General features: G+C 43.5%; 1 protein-coding gene across 5 annotated transcripts in view; it reads left to right on the forward strand.

Annotated features, from left to right (window-relative positions):
* LOC147893107 (protein SUPPRESSOR OF GENE SILENCING 3 homolog) overlaps positions 1-19,820 on the forward strand; it is a 51,709-nt gene that overhangs the window by 11,188 nt on the left and 20,701 nt on the right. For all 5 annotated transcript variants that reach the window (XM_087387328.1, XM_087387331.1, XM_087387330.1 and 2 more), the window contains 2 exons: positions 15,255-15,552; positions 15,745-15,989. In XM_087387328.1, coding sequence (XP_087243454.1) covers positions 15,255-15,552; positions 15,745-15,989 — 543 coding nt within the window. The remainder of the gene's footprint in view (positions 1-15,254; positions 15,553-15,744; positions 15,990-19,820) is intronic.

Genomic DNA, 19,820 nt, shown 5'->3' on the forward strand with positions numbered 1-19,820 from the left:
TCCCATACACAGTGCCTCGTCGTACACCTTCTGTACAGAACGATTCGTACTTGCACTCAGTACAGCCATCGCACCTGTTCCGTACCGTGCTTCCGTACAACCGTACATCGTACAGCTTAGTACTTGCATCCGTACAGCTGTACTTGTTCTGGCATCTCCGTACAGGTTTTGCACGTGCGAAGTCATATCCAGAACAATCTCAAAATTTGGGGCTTTTGAGGACTTTTGCTATCCTTATCTTCCTTCTACTGTTTGAAATCTTCTCAAGCCATTTCAACAGTTTGGAAAGCCTACATCTTGAGGTCTATATTTTGGGACAGGTGCACCTTTGCAGTCAATTTGTGGACAGCAAGTCCTGATTTTGCAGTTGCAAGCCTTGAGGCTTTTTTTGGGGATTTGGTCTGCAATTTCTCGTTTAATTGCAATACATTGGGTCAGATTGGAGAACATTGAGTGACATTTACAGGACATTGAGTCAGATTTTCAGACATTGAGTCTTTTCTGCAGGACATTGAGTCAGATTCTCATACATTGGGTCACATTTGCAAAAATCTCAGCAAAATTCGGGGCTTTTCTGCATTTGCCCTCTTTTTGGCCTATTTGTCCTCATTAAATTGGGGCTTTTGCCAGATTTGCTGTTTTTGCAGTGAACATTGCCTGACACAGTCACATTTGGGTCAGATCTGCACTTGCCCTTTGATTTGGGTTGGAAATTTGCAGAATATTTATTTGCAAATATTTGCTGTCATTTTTGGACAGCCAGCTCTTTGTAGTGATAGCCTTGAGGCTTTTTGGTTTTCAGGTCTTTTTCAGGGTATCACATTTGCAATGGCTGGGAACAATCAAGATCTATTTGGCATTCTTCGTGAAGATGATAAGTTGGATGGCACCAACTATCCGATGTGGTCTTATCTCATGAAACATATTCTTGTTGCAAAGCATTTGTGGAATATTGTTTCTGGGGTTGATCTGAGGCCAGCCAATGCTACAGTGGTTGCCTCTACTGCTGGTCCCTTTGCAGGGGGTACTCCTCCTGATGCCTTATCTTTTAGCACTCTTGCTACTGCTCCCCCAACTCAGGAACAATCAAGATGGGATGCAAGAGATGCAAATGCACATTCTTGTATTGCTTTATCATGCAAGAGATTCGTTATTCCACACATCCGGTCTTGCAGGACAGCAAAGGATGCTTGGGACAAATTGGCTTCTTTTTATCAGAGTCGCAATGAGGCATGTGTTGCATTTTTAAGAAGACAGTTGCAGGAAGTCAGTATGAATGAAGGTGATTCTATGGATGCATATCTGACAAAGGTAAAGGATCTCATGGAACAACTTGCCAATATTGATGAGGTGGTGCCAAATTCTCAGCTTGTCAGTACCACATTGAATGGATTGCCAGATACATATCAAGGGTTTGCTACAACCCTTTGGTTAGTGGCCAATCCAGACCACTACTCTTTTGATCAGCTTGTCACTTTGCTTTTGCAAGAAGAGCAAAGTCGTGCTAATAGACAAGCCATTATTCTTGATCATGCATTTGCTTCACAGCAGACAGGAAGAGGCAAGGCTTCCAAGCCTATAGGCAAGCCTAAATCTGTGCATAGCAGCTGCAATTCCTCCCATGCATCTAAAAATACAGCAGATGAGTCAAAGAAGAAAAGATGCAACTATTGTCGCAAGCGTGGACATGACATTTCAGAATGCAGGAAGTGCATTGCTTCGGAGAAAAAGAAAGTAGGATTGACAGTTAATACCTCACATGCTATTGAATCCCATGAGCCAGCAGATGCTTCACATGCACATGCTTTCCAGGATGATTGGGCATGGTAGGTATTTACTCTCCAAGACATCCAAATACTCTGAAGCAATCTAGTAAGTTCAATAATAAATATAGAGAGCACATACCCTTTAGTGTATACCATCATAGAAAGCTAGGTACAACTTGAGAGCCCCATCTTGTTCTTCATTATACTATGATTTTAGAACATTGCAATAGTCTCACCATCATAGAACTCTAGTTAATGTATATTTTCTCTTGCAAGAGATGTCATGATGGAAAAAGCAATCGTACAACTATGGGAGAATTGGAGAGCCAACAAGGTTATGAGTAACTTGGTTGATTGGTCATGGGCACTTCTTAGGTACTTGTATTTGCACCTTTTAAGCTTGTGTCGAGTAGCTCAGGCAACTCGATGAGAACCTTTGTGCCTTTCACATTAGGCACTGTAGTTAGTGCCCGCGGCCACTCATCGGAGACTAGTCTATCACGGGGACCTTTTCGGCTTCTTTGTCACCATGCTCTATGAAGTTCCTTATCTAGTTGCATTGCTTGATTAGTAGGCTTCCTGCTAAGGGGATGTGCCACTGCTGTGTGTACTTGTTCCTGATGAGGCACACCCTAATCACTGGGAGTTTAGTAATAATTTTCTTGCCCTTTAGATCTAGCATTGTCTCTATCTTGGGTAATTCTTTCCCATTCTTCACTACCATTGGTTCACCTGATTGAGTCCTCTAGCATCCTCAACTGTAGTAGAGGCAAGCTAGCTCTATTGGTCTAAGCAACTAGTGGTTTCTTGGTGTCCTACAACTTAGGAGGATCTGCTTATGGAACTACTTGATTGTTGGCAACTCGCGATAGGTACTTCACTTGCTACTTGGCATGTGCTAGCATCATCTTGTACTTCCTCCTTGGTGGTCTATGCCACATGCTTTGTGGGAGTATGTGGCTTGTCATTTGATTCCATAGGTGTTGGTTGCTTTGTGTGTGGTGGAGAATGCACTGACACCTTGGGACATGGTAGCTACATTGGCCTTGACGATTGAGTCTCTCAATTCTTCCTGAACATCTAGAACTTGAGGTCTAGTTCTCTCCTTTTAGAATTTCTATTGAGAATCTTGATGTGTTCCAACCAAAGTTTGCACTCGGCCTTGGTTTGGCAATGCTCATCATAGAAGTAGCATCGGATTGGTGGTGGTTCTTGGTTTTTTCCTTTGTCTTGCTTGCCTTTGCCTTTTCACTATTCAATCCTTTATGGGCATCCATCCTTATTCTTGGTCTCTTGTGTCCTCGGGGAGCTGTCCATTGCTCATTTGATCTCCCCAAAGTTGATGCAGTCTTTACTTCTAATGATGCTCAGTCTTGGTATTTTGATAGTGGTGCTTCCAAGCACGTCACATCTTGTAGACAGTTGTTTCATTCTTTAGCTGATGCACCTCGAGGGGGGACTGTCACATGTGCAAATAATGCTTCCTATGCTGTAAAAGGAATTGGAGATGTGCAGCTCACATCCATTTCAAGCCATCCTATCACTTTAACAAATGTTCTCTTTGTGCCTGGAATTGAAGTCAACTTGATTTCAATTTCAGCAATTGCCACTTTAGGTTTCAGAGTGATTTTTGATGGCTACAGATGCCTAGTTTATGATCTTTGTGATGACAATGCCATAGTTCTCACTAGCACTCTGCAAAAGGGCTTTATCACCTTGATCATCACTCAGCTGCACTTTCTATTGAAGCATTTGCTATTTCAGATTCAGAGCAGATGGCTTATGATGTACCTCAAACTCACACAGTTTCCAAACATGTGTGTGAGGGTTGTCTTTTGGGTAAGATGCATCGGTTTCCTTTTTAAAAGAATTGTTTAAAACTCTCACAAAGGAAATTGCAGCTAGTACACAGTGATGTTTGTGGCCCAATGAGGACAATTGCCATTGGGGGATACACATATTTTATGATTCTCATTGATGAATTCACAAGATATTGCTGGGTATATCCTTTAAAAGTTAAATATGAAGTGTTCTTATGCTTTCAGAGGTGGCTGAATATGGTTGAGAATGAATCAGGGTGCAAGCTTGTCACCCTCAACACAGATAGGGGGCGAGAGTATATGCCAAAGGAGTTTCATGCATTTTTGTCTTCACGGGGCATTGTTCACTCATGCACTACTCCTTACACTCCTCAGCATAATCCTGTTCCTGAAAGGAAGAACAGGTCTACTATGGAGATGGCTAGATGCATGCTTAAGGCCAAGTCTTTGCCCAATAAATTTTGGCTTGATGCAGTAGTGTGTGCCAACTATGTGCTGAATAGATCACCTACAAGGGCATTGAAGATTGTTACACCTTATGAAGCATGGAAAGGCAAGAAGCCTTCACTTTCACACATGAGAGTTTTTGGGTCTCTTGCATATGTTCATGTACCATCTCAGCTGAGACATAAGCTTGATGACAGTAGGGATGTAATCTTTGCTGAACATTTGGCTTCTCCTCTTGTGGACTGCAAAGCTAAGCTAGAAGTTGACATGTTTGATGCCTTTAAATCTTGGTTACCTCTGCCTTCCTTAGAAGAGGACTTTGACCAGCAACATGAGCCTCCTGCAGGCCCTCTAACAAGCAATGATCAGCCACTACCCCATGCTGATTTGCAGGTTTCTCTTCCAGCACAAAATGATCCCACTATTCATGTATGATGCAATGATTGAAGAAAGAGCTGTCAATAGACAGCAAAGGCAAGTTCTTAGATGGCTTCTTGATACATTGAGGGACAGCAAACAAGATCAGTCTTTTGCTGCCCGGACAAGATCAGGGAATAGAGAGATGCATGGTCACTTTCTTGAGTTTGCACTCCTTGCTACAGCTTGCAATGAAGAGCCTCTGTGCCATAAAGATGCTTTTGACAGCAAAGAGTGGATGGATGCAATGAGAGCTGAGTTACAATCCATTGCCAAAAATGACACACGGGAATTAGTAGATCTTTCTCCCGGCAAGCATGCCATTGGTACCCGGTGGGTCTACAAATTAAAAAGGAAATCTGATGGCAGTATAGATCGACACAAAGCTCTTCTTGTTGCAAAAGGGTATGCCCAACAAGGCATTGACTTTGAGGAGACATTTGCTCCCACATCCAGGATTACTACCATTAGATGTGTCATTGCCATTGCAGCCTATCATCATTGGCAAGTGTACCAACTTGACATCAAGACTGCTTTTCTTCATGGGGATCTGCAGGAAGAAGTCTATGTCACACAACCTCTTGGATTTGAGGTTGTTAATTCTGAAAACAAGGTATGCCGGCTTAGAAAAGCCATGTATGGTTTGAAGCAGGCACCCAGGGCATGGTATGCCAAAATTCATGCACACTTACTATCCCTTGGTTTTCAGAATAGCCCCACAGAACCCACTCTTTATGTCCGTGGGAGTGGATCTGATTTTTTAGTGCTGATTTTATATGTGGATGATATGCTCATCACGGGTCCAGATACTCAGCATATTGCAGCTTTCAAGACTGATTTGCAGCAGATTTTTGAAATGTCAGACATGGGTACAGGGCAGCTTTCACCGCTACAGTAGAGTGTGTCTGGTTTCGACAGTTACTTACAGATCTTGGTATTCGCGAGACATGCTCCACTATGGTCTACACTGATAGCTAGAGTGCTTTGGCCATTGCACGTAACCCAGTGTTTCATGCACGTACCAAGCATATTGAAGTTCACTATCATTATGTTCGGGAGCGGTTGTCAGCAGGAGACATAGAGTTGTCCTATCTTCCCATAGAGGGCAACATAGCAGATTTGTTTACAAAGGCACTTCCTCGTCCCAAGTTCGAAGTCTTCCATCAGGCTTTACACTTGGTTCCCTTTGTTGCATGATCTGACATACCTTGTACATTCATAGGTGGCTATATCCTTTTGGATGAACACGTGTCACCATGACCAGAAAAATACAAGGTATTCTGAGACATTTCCAGAGTACTTCAGCCCATCCCATGGAGGGGGGTTTGTAGGCCATCTTGTGGTGGTTCTAGTGATGCCCTATAGGCCATGGTATGTGTCTTGTAGGCACAGATATAGGCACTTATAGTTTTAGTGCCTTATAGGCCACATAGGACACTTAGTCCTATGTGACACCTAGGGTCTAGGTCTAGCTACAAGTACCATGTATTTTTTTTCTTTCATACTCAAGATTGATGTGACGGTTGTTTCTTTCGACTCTTTGTACCTTACACTCGCTACACTCGCTGTTTCATCTAACGATCCTACAAGACTTCCTGGCAATCTCTGCTTCTCCTTCGTTGTAGTGGCTGCATGATGGTCTACTAGAGTGTCTCGACAGATTCTTTGTTTGGGATTGTGCCGTGCACAGAGGGGGAGCTGCCCTATTTTGATAGGGGGCGATGTTAGATCATTCCTAGCTTGTGTGTCACCTAGTTTTGTTATAGGAGGAGAAGGAAGAGATAGAGTAGGCCGTGATAGAGATTTGGCGACAACTAAAGAGTCTCCCCGAGGATTGGTGGGACGTCTGAATAGTCAATGCAATTGAGAGGCACAATAAGGAGCTTTAGGCTTGGGCTCTTCATCGTCGTCACTCGCTTCAAGAGCAAGAGCAATCACTAAGATGAGATAGAGCGGCCTAGGACCTAGCCTCTCAGTGGCTATCAGACCGATTACGAGAGCGCTAGGCTAGACCTTTAGGACATGGAGATTCGTCGAGTCCAGTTCTCTTACTACTACTCCAAGACACGGTGGTTGCTGCAGAGAGACACGATGACCATACAGTTTTTTAGATCGTTGGCCCTTGCTCATCAAGGACGTAGCTTTAACGGTTGCATGATGTAAGTGGACAGTTGCATTCAGACCTACAGGAGATCTTGATGATAACCACAGACCTCTATCAGCATTTATTTTAGTCCAGATCCTTGCAGCGAGGGAGACAGTCTAGGCTCATATTTCGACAATGGTCTCCTTAAGTATGAGTAGACATTTGGAGATCCCTTTTAGTGATGAGGAACTTTTGGAGGTAATACCGTCCTTCTTTAGGTGCTTTTGGGTGCTCATTCTCACCTCTCTTTTGGGTGTTCACTCTCTCCCCTCGTCTTAACCTTCAAGAAATTTTTGACTTTGACTCGCTTCCCCAGTCATTGGGTCAAGAAAGGATTTGTCTGATTCCGAGGGGGAGGGGATAGGCCTACAATCGATAGTGGAGACTGATACCCCTGTTGGATGTCGCTTACAAGATCTTCACCAAGACCTTGAGCTTCTGGTTGCGGCCCTACCTCGTTGACATCATTCATGACACATAGATAGGTTTTGTTTAGGAACACATTATGGTGGACGATATCTTTACCTTATGGGAGGTAGTGGATTGGCCTTGCACTGGATTTTAAGAAGGCTTATGACAGGGTGTAGTGCACCATGTAGAGGTTGGGTTTTTAAAACATATGGATTTAGAGGGTCTCGGTCTTGTATGCAAATAGCACCAACTAGATGCTTACATGAGGTCCCACACTTCACTTTCAGTTCAGTAGGTTTACTCCCTTGCTCCTCTCCTCTCTTTCTTTGTGGCAGAGGCATTGGGCTGTCTTCTGTGATCCTAGGTAGCCAGAGTCACTGGGTTGTGGCTCCTGGTCCATCGGACACTAGAGCAAGAGCTTCTAGATCCTGAGTTTGTAGATGACACGGCACTGTTGGTAGTAGAGAAAAGCAATGAGGCACAATGAACCAATCTTTATTCAAGAGTGGTTACGTATATAGGCAACTGCCTCCATGTTGGTAGATCCCAGATCCACAATCATCTCCATGATTATCTCAATGAGTCACCTCCTATGATCACTCACACATCACACCAACCTGACATACCTAATTGCCAAGTCACTAGAACCTTCTAGCACACCTATACTCACACACTCCTTGCATAGGACTCCAAGCCCATAGGTATGCACACACACACATCAATTTGCCCCTTCATTTCCCCCCCTCAAATTGATGACCTCATTCCTCAACAGTAGTACATGGGATGCTCCATGGCTTGCCCACCATCATGTGGCAACACACATGGTCCCAACCTATGACTCACTCTTAGGATTCTTGGTTTACAACTAGGAGATAGACAATGACTATGTATGAAAAGCCCAATGAGTCCAACAAGGAAAGAATTAAAAAAAACTAACAATCATTTAAGGATGGACTATCCATGGCAGAGAACCATTCAGAGAACCATTATTGACCTCACATACACATAACTTAGAAAACATATGGATCCTCACCCTTGTCAGAATTGACTTGGGTGTTGTAAGCAGTGAGAGCTTTACCATTCTTTGGTTCTTCTTCTTCTTCAGTCTCTGCTTCTCCAACAAGATTGGCTGAACATCTCTTCTTTGCATAACATTCATTTTCAAAGTGTCCAGGTTTGCCACAAAAGTTACACTTCATTTTGCTCTTTCCCTTGAAGTTGCTTTTGGCCAAATATGCCCCTTCTTTGTAATATGCCTCTTCTTTGTAATCACTTCTTTGTTTGATCTTTCTTTCCTCTTCCAAGAGGGATGCTTCAATTTCCACCAGACTTATCTCTGGTATATTGGTGAGTGTGGTTACACAAGTGCCATATTCTTCAGTGAGACTTCTAAGTAAGATGGCAATTACAATATCTTCATCAAGATTAAACTTAATGCTAGATAGGTGTGTCAAAATGCTCTTCATTGAATTTAGATGTGAAGAGATGGATTCTCCTCTATTCAATTTTAAATCAAAGAACTTGATAAGCAAGCTAAACTTAGAGCATTTCCCCTGTGCTCCAAAAACATGCTCAAGATGAGTCCATGCATTGTGAGCAATTTCACATCCATCAATGTGATGGATAAAAGAATCACTCAAATCAAGAGCAACTATAACTAGTGCTTTTTCATCTTTGGGAAGCCATGAAGCTTCTCCTTCCCTAGTTGTAGGTTTAGTTTCTTTTCCATTAGCCACCTTCCATATTTCCTTTTTCATGAGAATAAACTTCAGTTTGTTTGCCAAGTGTGGAACCCCTCTCCTTCAAACTTATCTATTTTGAGTTTGGAAGCCATTTTGGGAAGGTCTTACCAATTTAATGGCAATGTCTAATCCCTTTACAAAAGATCAGTTTTTTTGAACAAAGAAATCACCTTCACCATATAGATGCAAATTGCAAGATAAGAATTCAGAAAATATAGTTGTTTGGCATATGTATAACCAGTTGGCTTTTCCCACAACCTCTTAATTGGGGTCTTCTTTACCTTGTACTTTGTCTTTGTAGTCTTCTTGGCATTTGAAGAACTTTGAGAACTTGAAGTTGGCATGTTGTCAAGAGATTAACATCAACTGAACTTGGAAGAACATTCTCTGAATTGAAAGGGCACACTTTGAATCTCTGAATTGTAGTTTCACTCCTCAAGCATTTAGTGTAGCATCAAAAACCCCAAAAAAAAAGACTAGAAATGCTTGCAGAGAACATAGGAACTTTGGAGGTGTGATACCTCACTTCAAACATCATCAAGCTTGGGGCTTTTGTTGCGCAATCAGAGATCTGTAGGTAAGGAAGACTCAGAACAAACCATAGGCGAAATGGCACATTATATCTCCCGGGGCAGCAACATCTTCTTCACTTGAGGAAGCTTTGTCTTCTCTAGAATCGATTGGTTCTTTGTTGATTACTCCCTTGTTACTGGACCAAATCACTCCAAATCTCTAATGTGGGTAGCTCTAGTAGTAGAGAAAGCATGGCTCAGAGGAATTACGAGGTAAGCGACTATGGTGACCGGCATTGCAAAGGTGGCGCGGATGAGACAGAGAGGCGGTGCGCGAAGATGGCAACGAATTCCATCAATCCCTTCGGTCAGAGAGGTTGCCTAGGCGTAAGGAAGGTCTAGCTGAAAGGGTTTCTTAAACCATTGCGTGGATGAAGAGAACTGAGCTTCCCAAGGTCATGGTGGAAGAAGGAGAAATGGGAAGCATTTGGGAAGAAGATAGAATCTACTTGGAATCTTCAAAGAATCTCGCGGATTCTCATTCTAGGCACTAGGATTCTTAGCAAGCTCTGATACCACATGTTGGTAGTAGAGAAAAGCAATGAGGCACAATGAACCAATCTTTATTCAAGAGTGGTTACATATACAAGCAATTGCCTCCATGTTGGTAGATCCCAGATCCACAATCATCTCCATGATTATCTTAATCAGTGACCTCCTATGATCACTCACACATCACACCGACCTGACATACCTAATTGCCAAGTCACTAGAACCTTCTAGCACATCTACAGGCATTGTTTGTGAAGGGCCTAGTAGAGAGCCCTAGAGAGAGATTGCTTGGACTCCGAAGCGAGATCAACTGGAAGGTGGCTGAGGAGGTTCAAGAGGTCTTGGATTAGGAGGCCATGTTAGGCTTCCATTGGATTCCACGAAGGAAGACACCAAGATACTTAGGCTGCCAAGTGGGCATTAACATCTCAACAGAGAGTAGATTGTCTTGTGCTTGAGAGTGTGTGACGCAAGCTTTTGTGTTGGAGCTCAGGTGCCTAGTGTGCAACTTCTTGTGGGCAGGATCCGATGGCATGAGGAACACTAGAGCCAGGGTGGCATGGCAGACGATTCAATCTCGGGCGGAGGGAGTGGAGGGAGGACTTGACATCGTTGAGTCTTCAGAAGAGCACATCCCACATTGGAGGCTACTGGTAGCAGTCCCACATAGATTCCCCTCACATGGAAGAGCTTCCTCTTGACCATGAGGAGTCTTCACAGAGTTTCGTAATGCTTGTCTCAAGCTCTCATTCGGGTCAGCTTGCGGTGTTGTGAGGAGATTGAGGGATAGGCTCTCCTATGGCATGCGGATGTCACACATTGGATGGGCACGATGAGATAGTAGTCCAATCAGCACTTTTGGGGCATGAAGCCATCTCCCAACCGAGGCAAAGGGACGAGTGCAAGCCCTCTCTCCCTTGAGGGAAACAGTGTGGTCGGAGGGATTTTAAGGAGCCTCGGGCCCCTGACGCTGGTATGGGCAGTTTTCTAGGACTTGGATGCCTCACAGGAATGAGTTTTTTCATAGGTTCCTTGGTTCCTACCACTTTAGGAGTACAGAGTGGGGTATGGAAGCCTTCTTTAGCCTGTCACAAAGGGAGGTCTAGACACTGATGCGGCCTTGGAAATGCTTGAGTGGCAAAGGATCAAGACAGTGGGCCGTTTGGGCAAGGATTGGACCATTGATCCAGTTTCAATCTTGCAAGGGTAAGAGGGGGAGCGGTGGTGTCTTTGCTTCTGGGAGGGCCGCAACCCGCCTATGATAAAATAAGGGAGGTATAATCACAATCTAGCAAGTATTATCCCAACTGGCAAAACACCCACAGCAAAAACTAAAAACAAGGGAGCTAGAATGCTCCTGCTCAAAGACACAGTACACTCATTGGCCCCAAATAGCTGGCGCTCCTTGCGGTATTTCTTTATTATTTTTTCCACTGAAAAATAGATTACAACAAGCTTTGTAGGCATCCAAATCACAGCATAACCTCTGCTTCCAGCGAACTCAGCCAATCATAACCAAAAGGCATCCAATTCCCAGCCAAAACCCTTCTGACAACGTGCCTCCAGCTCTCACAGTGGAAATCACCCAACAATCTCAGACGTACCTAGCTGTCACGGCATCAATCCTATGGAAAGCAAGGCCAGCACTCAGCCCTTGGCTGTTATGGTGCTCCTCGACTAACAACAACACACACAAATCAGCTGGTGCCCCTTGTGGCATTTCTTTATTTATTTCACTGGAAAAAGATTACAAGCCCTATAGACATCCAAATCACAGCATAACCTCTGCTTCCAGCGAACTCAACCAAGCATAACCAAAAGGCATTTAATTCTTTGCCAAAACCCTTCTGACAACTTGCCTCCAGCTCTCATAGTGGAAATCACTCAACAATCTCAGCCGTACCTAGTTGTTATCAATCCCGTGGAAAGCAAGGCCAGCACTCAGCCCTTGGCTGTTATGGTGCCCTTTGACTAACAACCAGTGGATTGCTATGCGTAGCAAGGCACACTAGCTGACCAATTGCGAGTAATCTCTTCGTACAATCACCTCGAAAGCAGCCCCAGGAATCAGCCCAAAATCTCAACGACCAGCCTTCAATTGCCCAGCAACACACCAACCACGGCATCCACAGCTTGGTCTCTGTTAGAAATCAGCAAAAGACAGACGAGCCAACAAAAACACAGCTCGGAAGGCCCAAAAAAGCAACTTGTCCAGCCTGTAGGAGCTCTGGAACATCCCAGAACTGCCACATATTATATCGCCCCTGACCTGGCACACTCCAGGAGCACATGCACAGTCCCAAAGCCAAGTCGCCTTGCTACTAGACCAAGAAATCAGCAAGAAATGCCTCAAGATGAGATTCGCCCAATTTTTTGTCCCCGGAACAGGAGAAATCCCCTTCTAGAGAAATCGCCTCCTTGGCTCCACAGAATCAGCAGGATTCAGCCTTTCATGCAATGTCCCTGCCTCCTGGCACCCTGAACAACCAAAATCCAGCCCAAGATGAAATCGCCTATGCAAAACCTGCTTACAAACCCCTAGGATCAGCTCGCCTTGGCGAGATCTCCCTCGGACGAGCATGGAAATAGTAGAAAACCCAACACAATTTCACATGGCAGCTTCCTGGATGCACCAAAGTGGGCGCAATATCTCTTGGTTGCTTTTTGCCTCTAACTGACTTGGCTTGGCCCCTGATGGCACCTGAATTGGGCTGTTTTTGGCCCCTACACACAATTGGCTGATTTTAAGCTAAAAACAGCAAATGGATTTTTACCACTCTTTTGGATTACCAAAAAACTACCCCAAGGCACAATTAATACACCAATAAGTGCACAATTTGCTTGAGATCACTAGGAATTCATTCCTCGAGCTTGATATACGTAGCAAGACTCCTAGAATTCTCGTGCCACCAAGGTCCAAGGTATTCACATGTAAATTCAATTACGTTAGATTCACGTCCTCGTGACAAGGCCGACCTCTCCATGAGGTGCAATGGCATTTGGGAGGGTCGTTTTGTCTCAAATGAGTAGGCACCACTCGGATAGGGTGGAGGAGGTGCATTTCTTCTCAGACGTGACACGCATTGGTCGGCGCATACAAATGGAGGCTACAGCTTGAACTACCTCAGAGAGTGTCACTGTTTTTGAGCAACAGGTTCCTCAGGAGGTCATCTTTAGATGGTGGTCATGCTTATTGACGAGTTGCAAAATAGGCCCATGGAGGTTCGCCCATTGATCCATGGTTGGAGTAGATGTGAATAGATGGTAGATGTCATCGTTGCACGGATAGAGATATGGAGAGATGATTCCACATTATCTTTCGAGTTGCCCAACAACACAAAGGATCTAGTTGGGTTCCTTTAGATTATGTTGCCATGACACAGAGGACGCAACGTGACTTTACTTGGGGGATGGCTACTTGGTTGACAGAGGGGGATCATGCCCTGTCCGTGGATCTGGCCTCTCTAGTGTATAGGATCCAGGGTTAGTGGGTCTAACGGATAGAGACACATGATGCGATGCCTCCTTCTTGACAACGCCCTATACCCTCGCCAAAGGATAGCTTGTGGGAGATGGTGTGCAGTATCACTGCTTGGAACATCTTGGTTGCTTTGTGATGGGAGGCCGCCAATTTTCCTTGAGTAGCCACCCTAGTTGCTATATGGCAAGACATCATCTATATCCTACGCGCCGTTTAGGAGCGTGGGACTTAGGATCTCAGATGACTGTTGAGAGGCTGGCATGATTCTACAAAGCATGGCCTGCTAGTGTCTATAGAGCAAGTCATTTGCTGGGTGTATAGTTCTTCACGCTGGTTGCTAGCCCTTGCTTCTGAGATTCCCTTGGTACTGATCAGGGTTCTCTGAAAACAGGGTGGATGGACAAACTTTTTGTTCTCGATGAGCAACTTGTGATTGATTGATTTGCATGGTGGTTTCTTTTTTTAAAGAATAAATAGAAAGTTCTTTTCTCAGAAAAAAAATGAAGAGGTTAGGTCTCTTTAATCAAGTATTGCTCTTACCTTAACAGAGATCTACTTAATTAATGTGAACTTATAAAATGCAATGTGAATTGGTTTTTGTTTAACAAAAAAAACTAAAAATCTTGGCTTTGGTATTGTGCTCATCAGAGTTCTAAATTGGGTCTCCTTAATTAATGTGAATTTATAAAATGCAATGTGAATTGGTTTTTTGGCATGTGAATTTTATAACAAAAAATAAAAAAATCTTGGCTTTGGCATCGTGGTCATTGGAGTTCTAAATTGGAAGTTATAGATTTTAGAAGAAAAAAGGGCCATTATTATGCCTATGCCATAAGGATAGTTCCATATGCTTTCAGTAGTTTTATGCATCTGCACATGGTGATTGCTCTTATAGATATCTCAACGAAAGAAGCCCTAAATATATCTATGCATATGTGCTCCTACAAATATCTCAAAGAAAGAAGTCTTAAACATATCTATTGAAAGCAGTCTCATACAAGCCCCGAATTACAAAGGAGGCTCCCCTCCTTTCGCCTCCCCTTCCCTTCCCTTCCCTTCCCTGGGTGTCACCGTTCCCCATTGTCTTGCATTGAAGAGGCACCATACCTCGTTCTTATGTATAAATTGACATGGTAAGTGTTGCCCTTATAATATTTGCATACAATGGTATGCAAAAGAGTTGGTATTTGTATAGAGCTTACGAGTGCACTCAACGTGCACGAGAGAGCATGTGTGCATGGTGAATCTCTTACAAATATCTCAAAGAAAGAAGTCTTAAATATGTCTACTGAAAGCAGTCTCATACAAGCCCCTAATTACAAAGGAGGATATACAACCTTCCCTTCCCCTGCCCTACCCCTCCCCTCCCCGGATGTCACGGTTCTTTGCATTGAAGAGGCACCATACCTTGTGCCTATATATAAGTTGACATAGTAAGCATTGATATATAAGTTGACATAGTATAACATTTGCATAGAATGGTATATAAAAGAGTTGGTATTTGTATAGAGCTTATGTGCTATCATAAAAATGATGAGTGCACTTCAAGGTGGATATGTGTGCATGTGTTAATACAGTAGTCTACACCCATCAGTTGGGATGCCATTCAGTTAGTAGGAAGTCCCTGATAATGTGTGAGGGAACTAATGGTTTTTTGCTTCATGAGGTTCAACTGCATGGTTCATATTACAGGGTTCAGCGTGGTCATCTTTGTCTATTTACTGCATTGTCCCTGTCACAAACTTAAAGCTTAAGCTTGAGGACTGCATGCTTTGGCAATGCACAAATCATTGTCTAATAACACTTCACCTTGATTGTCTAATAACACTTCACCTTGATGCACATTGAATATAGGGTCAGGAGATCGAAAATTACTATATTTTCTTTGTTTATTTATTCACGTTGCCTATAGTACAGTCAGTGTGGTGGTGCTGACATTAGCAAAACTGTTCATATGCAGTGGGTAGGAATGGGAAACAAAGAGCTCTTAGAAATGTTTAAAGAATACAATGCCAAGAAGGCTAGACATGCGTACGGTCCCCAAGGTCACCGTGGGATGAGCATCGTTATATTTTCTGATTCACCAACTGGATATATAGATGCTCAGCGTCTTGCAAAACACTTTCGAGATTCAAGAAGAGGAAAAGAGCATTGGGACCATCCTGGAAAGGTTATATTTCATCCGGGGGGTGACCGTATATTGTATGGTTACATGGCCACAGCTGAAGATATGGACATCTTTAACAGGCACAGTGCTGGTAAGTGCAGATGCAATTTAACCAAATTTAGCTTTTTGCAAAGTCTTTTTTCCTCAATTTTAGCTGTCTAATCTTGCAACCGTTTAGGTTGTTCAATTCAGGTTATTCTGCATATTGTACTAAAGCAGGCCAATATGAAAGATAGACTATATGGTGTAGGTTTGTATTAATCTCATATCAAATGCATTGAAGGCAAAACAAAGCTGAAGTGGGAGCAGAAAAGATATCAGGAGGCTGTTGGCCAGCCTATGAGACGAATGGATGAGGAAAACCAGCAGCTCAATCTATTGAAGCAAAAAGTGATAATACAGAAAGAGCACAGTAAGACGCTGGAAAAGACTATTAGTATGGTTGCAAGGAAGCTTGAGTTGAGAGAGAAAGAGATTAGTGTTATTCGACAAAGAGCTATAGAACAACATGAAGAAAACCAGAAAGAGGTAAGAATTGTATACTAGAAATGTAGTTTTGGTGAAATTTGCTTCCCTTTATATTTGTATTTTCTTGTGATGGTGAAGAGGTGTCTCTCTCTCTCTCTCTCTCTCTCTCTCTCGCTCTCGTGCGCGCGCGCACACAAGCACACACGCCCACACTCGACCTGGGTTAGTACATTTGGACCCCTATTTTAAGCTGATGCCATGGCATATGATAGATGGGACACTCATGATAACTTCTTTTTTCATACATGAACTTAGTCAAATGTCTCTCTTAATGACTGTGTGCAGGTTCACGTGCACACACTATTGTATTTATGATTGTTTTGGCTGTTGGAGATGCTGTTTGCACTGTTATTTAATAACACCTCCCCTCTTTCTTTGTCAGCAGCTTTAGCAGCATGGCAGTACATTGTATATTTGGTTAATCTATGTGATAGATGATTTGAGAATGGCCTACACCTGCAATCCTGGCGTAGTGCCCCATTTTGTTGCACTAGAACAATGTGATCGTCTTCAAATCTGTTGAACCATCATCTTGCCCATCCATCTTGCTGAGGAACTTTCTTGGCCTCTTAACCCTCTCCTAGCATGCAGTGCATAAAGTTGATTCTAGAGATTTAGTATCTTGGTGAACTTGTTGGGTCTCATATTGACCTTCAAAATTGTCCAAGCAGCATGCCTACTATTGGCCAAATGTATTAATAAAATGACATGGTCCTTTGTGGTCTGGATCAATACTGACAAGGCATCTGACTTCTTGCTCTTCCATGCTTGCGACAGTGCTGGATCAGGTGTTACTGCTGTGACAGATGTCTCCATGACCTGGGTTTCTAGATTATGACATCTGTCACCTTCGAAAGTCTCCAAGAACTGAGTAGATCCTTACCTTGTAAATAATTAGGCAACAAATCCACCTTATCTTGGTGGATTTGTTGAGTCTTATGTTGATCCTTCAAAATCTTCCAAGCAGTTACTGCTCTATCCGCCAACTGGATTAGCAACATGACATGGTCCTTTGTGGTCTGGTTCAAGACTGAGAATGCATCTGCTTCTTGCTCTTTCCGTGCTGTATCAAAAAAAGACAGCCAGCTTTCTTTATGGCTAGCCTATGTGGCTCTGCATATCATTCCCTTATTTGGCTGATAGACGTGGAACATTGATGCTGGACGCATGCATCCAGCTGCTATTGTCATTTATGATCCATGCAATTGAGCATCTAACCCTAGGCGGATGTCTAGAGACTGGAGCATTGATTCTCCAACAACCTTATACATGCAATTGATAGAAGCCAGATATTGCTGACCACAACTAGACTTTATGTAGCTTTTGTGAACAGTGCAGTATTCCAATATATGGCAAATCCTAAAGAATGATTCTTAGATATGTCAAGGGAATGTTGACTCATGAAATAGAATATAGTTAAAGCAATAATCGGAAATTGGTAGGATATACTAATAGTAATTAGGCTAGATGTGTAGATGACAATAGAATCTAGATTACATTTTGGATATTGCTTCACCATTGGATCTCGACTAATATCTGTGAGCAACATGAAGCCGAGAACAGTTGCTACTATGATCTCTTTGGAAGCTGAATATAGAAGAGCAACAATTACAACTTGGAAAGCTATCTGGTAAAGGAGTTTTTTAGAGATCTAATTGAATCATCACTTAGAATTTAAATAGCCACTAATCTTACACAGTACAACACTGTTGGCAGCCAAGCATGGCTGCCATGTGGCTCTGGATTCGCGCCAGGTGCGGGGTTCCCAAGCCCGTCCCAGGTGCGGGGTCCCGAAGCCTGTCCCATAGCTACGTGCATGCTCCACAGCTCCCCAAAAAGTTCCGGGAGGGGATTACTGTGGAGGGCTCAAGAGCTCAATATATCCAAGGTTCTCCAGGGGTAGGAATTATGGGATGCCACCCCCCTTTGTACACGTACGTGTTAACAGCGCGGGCTTCCATCATTCCATGGCCTAAAACTGTAGACGCTGCACATGTGAGGGTGAAGGCCATGACCTCCAACAGACGCAACATTGACTTCAAAATTCACAGAGTAGTATCTAGAGACACGTAGGAAACGATGACACCCGCACAAGGTGCAAGCGAGGTCACTCCCTCCTGGCAATAAACTTTGGAATATTTCTCTATTTCAATGATGCTCGACTTTGATTGCAATACTAATCTCAGAAGTTTAAAGGGAACCAATAAATCTGGGAGGTCTGAAAATAGATCTCATTAGTGGCACTCTTGTTGAAGAGGTAATACCTTACCATGGTTTCGTGTCGCAGTACATTGGGTAGAAGAAGAGTGCATGGAACATCACCATATCCTATGTCATCATAGGATCACAAGGCAAATCTGTTGATTGGGCTTTAATTTTCTAGAAATTTTGCATCAACTTAAGGGTCGTGCCAATGGGCAAACTCATTGCAAACTGGGTGCACATCTTTTTATGCTGCAACGAAAATTGATAGGGCAGGTTGTTGCTTGGCTCGCTGCACAACTTCCATCGGTATGAGAACCCGTGTGAGCCCCTAAGTTGTGGTGGCCTTTGTTGACGAGAATAATCAAAATTCCAACACAGCACCATTGTCCGAGACGGAGCTTGTCTCTGAGCAGCTCTAGCAATTAGCAACATCACCACCAAGGATTCTTTTTATTTTTCCAGAGAAAAGAAGATGGAGGACTATACTTCTAGCGAATGCTCGCTCAGTGAATACAAAAGACACATGTAGGCCAAGCCTTGCAGAAATGCACCCGCCTCTCAATGGTCGTTCGAGATCTCGATGTCATATTGTCCTAGATGGCAATGAGAGTGGCTGTCTGGGGAACCTGCTGACCCCCCATCACCAAACTGCAGCAGGCGACCCAGATACTCCAAGCAGTGATGTTGGACACCGTCTCCCACAAACTGTTTTCTGGCAATGACACGGGCTATCGAGAAGGAGTCGCATCCTATGCCTCTATCTAGAAGACCCTCTGACCTTGGATCCTCCTATAGGCTAGCGTGGCTGTTGTTGCTGGAGAACGTGTGACTCCTCTCCATCAGCCATGCCAAGTGAAGTCCTGTTGCATCCATTGTGTTCTAGCTATGGTCGGGTGGGCCTTCTACCGAATTCTCTGTGATGCAGGGCAGCTCCAAAGACAATGCAGGATCTTCTCCATATCACTATCCATGCAGCCCCCCATCGTGCATTTGCTCCAGCCAAGGACCAATGGGTTATCCTCCGTGGGCCAACCATCCAGAGGAAATACGTACTCTTTTGTGGCCTACGTCTGGTCCATTCCATAAGCGTGATCAAAATTCGCTGATAACCTCTAGGGCATTTGCTGCTCAATCTAGTGTCACTCTCTTGCAGGAGTTCTGGCTATACATTTAATAAACAATATCCAACACTTTAACCCATTAGAGGTTAGACAAATGCATGCATTCATATTCTTGGACTATTCGTAGTCCCTTGTGGGCATCCCCACTGTTCTCTTAACCAATGCAAAGCAAAGAAAAATAAAACACTTGCTAGTTAACTGAAGTCAACTTTCTTTGACCGAAGTCAATCTAGTTAAGATTTCTCTTTATTTCTTGGGATAAATATGTTTTGGTGACATCCCCTCGGCTTCTAAGTAGTTGTCCTCAACTGAAAGGCTTCTTGGTACAACTGTAAAACTTGAGGATTGCCAAGAAGATTCCTCATCTACCCACTTGGCATCAAGTGTGGAATAGGTTTTGAACTTGGCAAGGTACTTGCGGTAATCTTGCCTCGAGTCCTTTCTTGAGGTTCCCCTCCATCTTTTGGTAACTTTCGATCCTTATTTGTGAAAATCAACAATCGTT

This window comes from Dipteris shenzhenensis, chromosome 16 (genome assembly GCF_047967505.1).
Source record: "Dipteris shenzhenensis isolate YYH24624 ecotype China chromosome 16, Dip_SZ_1.0, whole genome shotgun sequence".
Classification (NCBI taxonomy): domain Eukaryota; kingdom Viridiplantae; phylum Streptophyta; class Polypodiopsida; order Gleicheniales; family Dipteridaceae; genus Dipteris; species Dipteris shenzhenensis.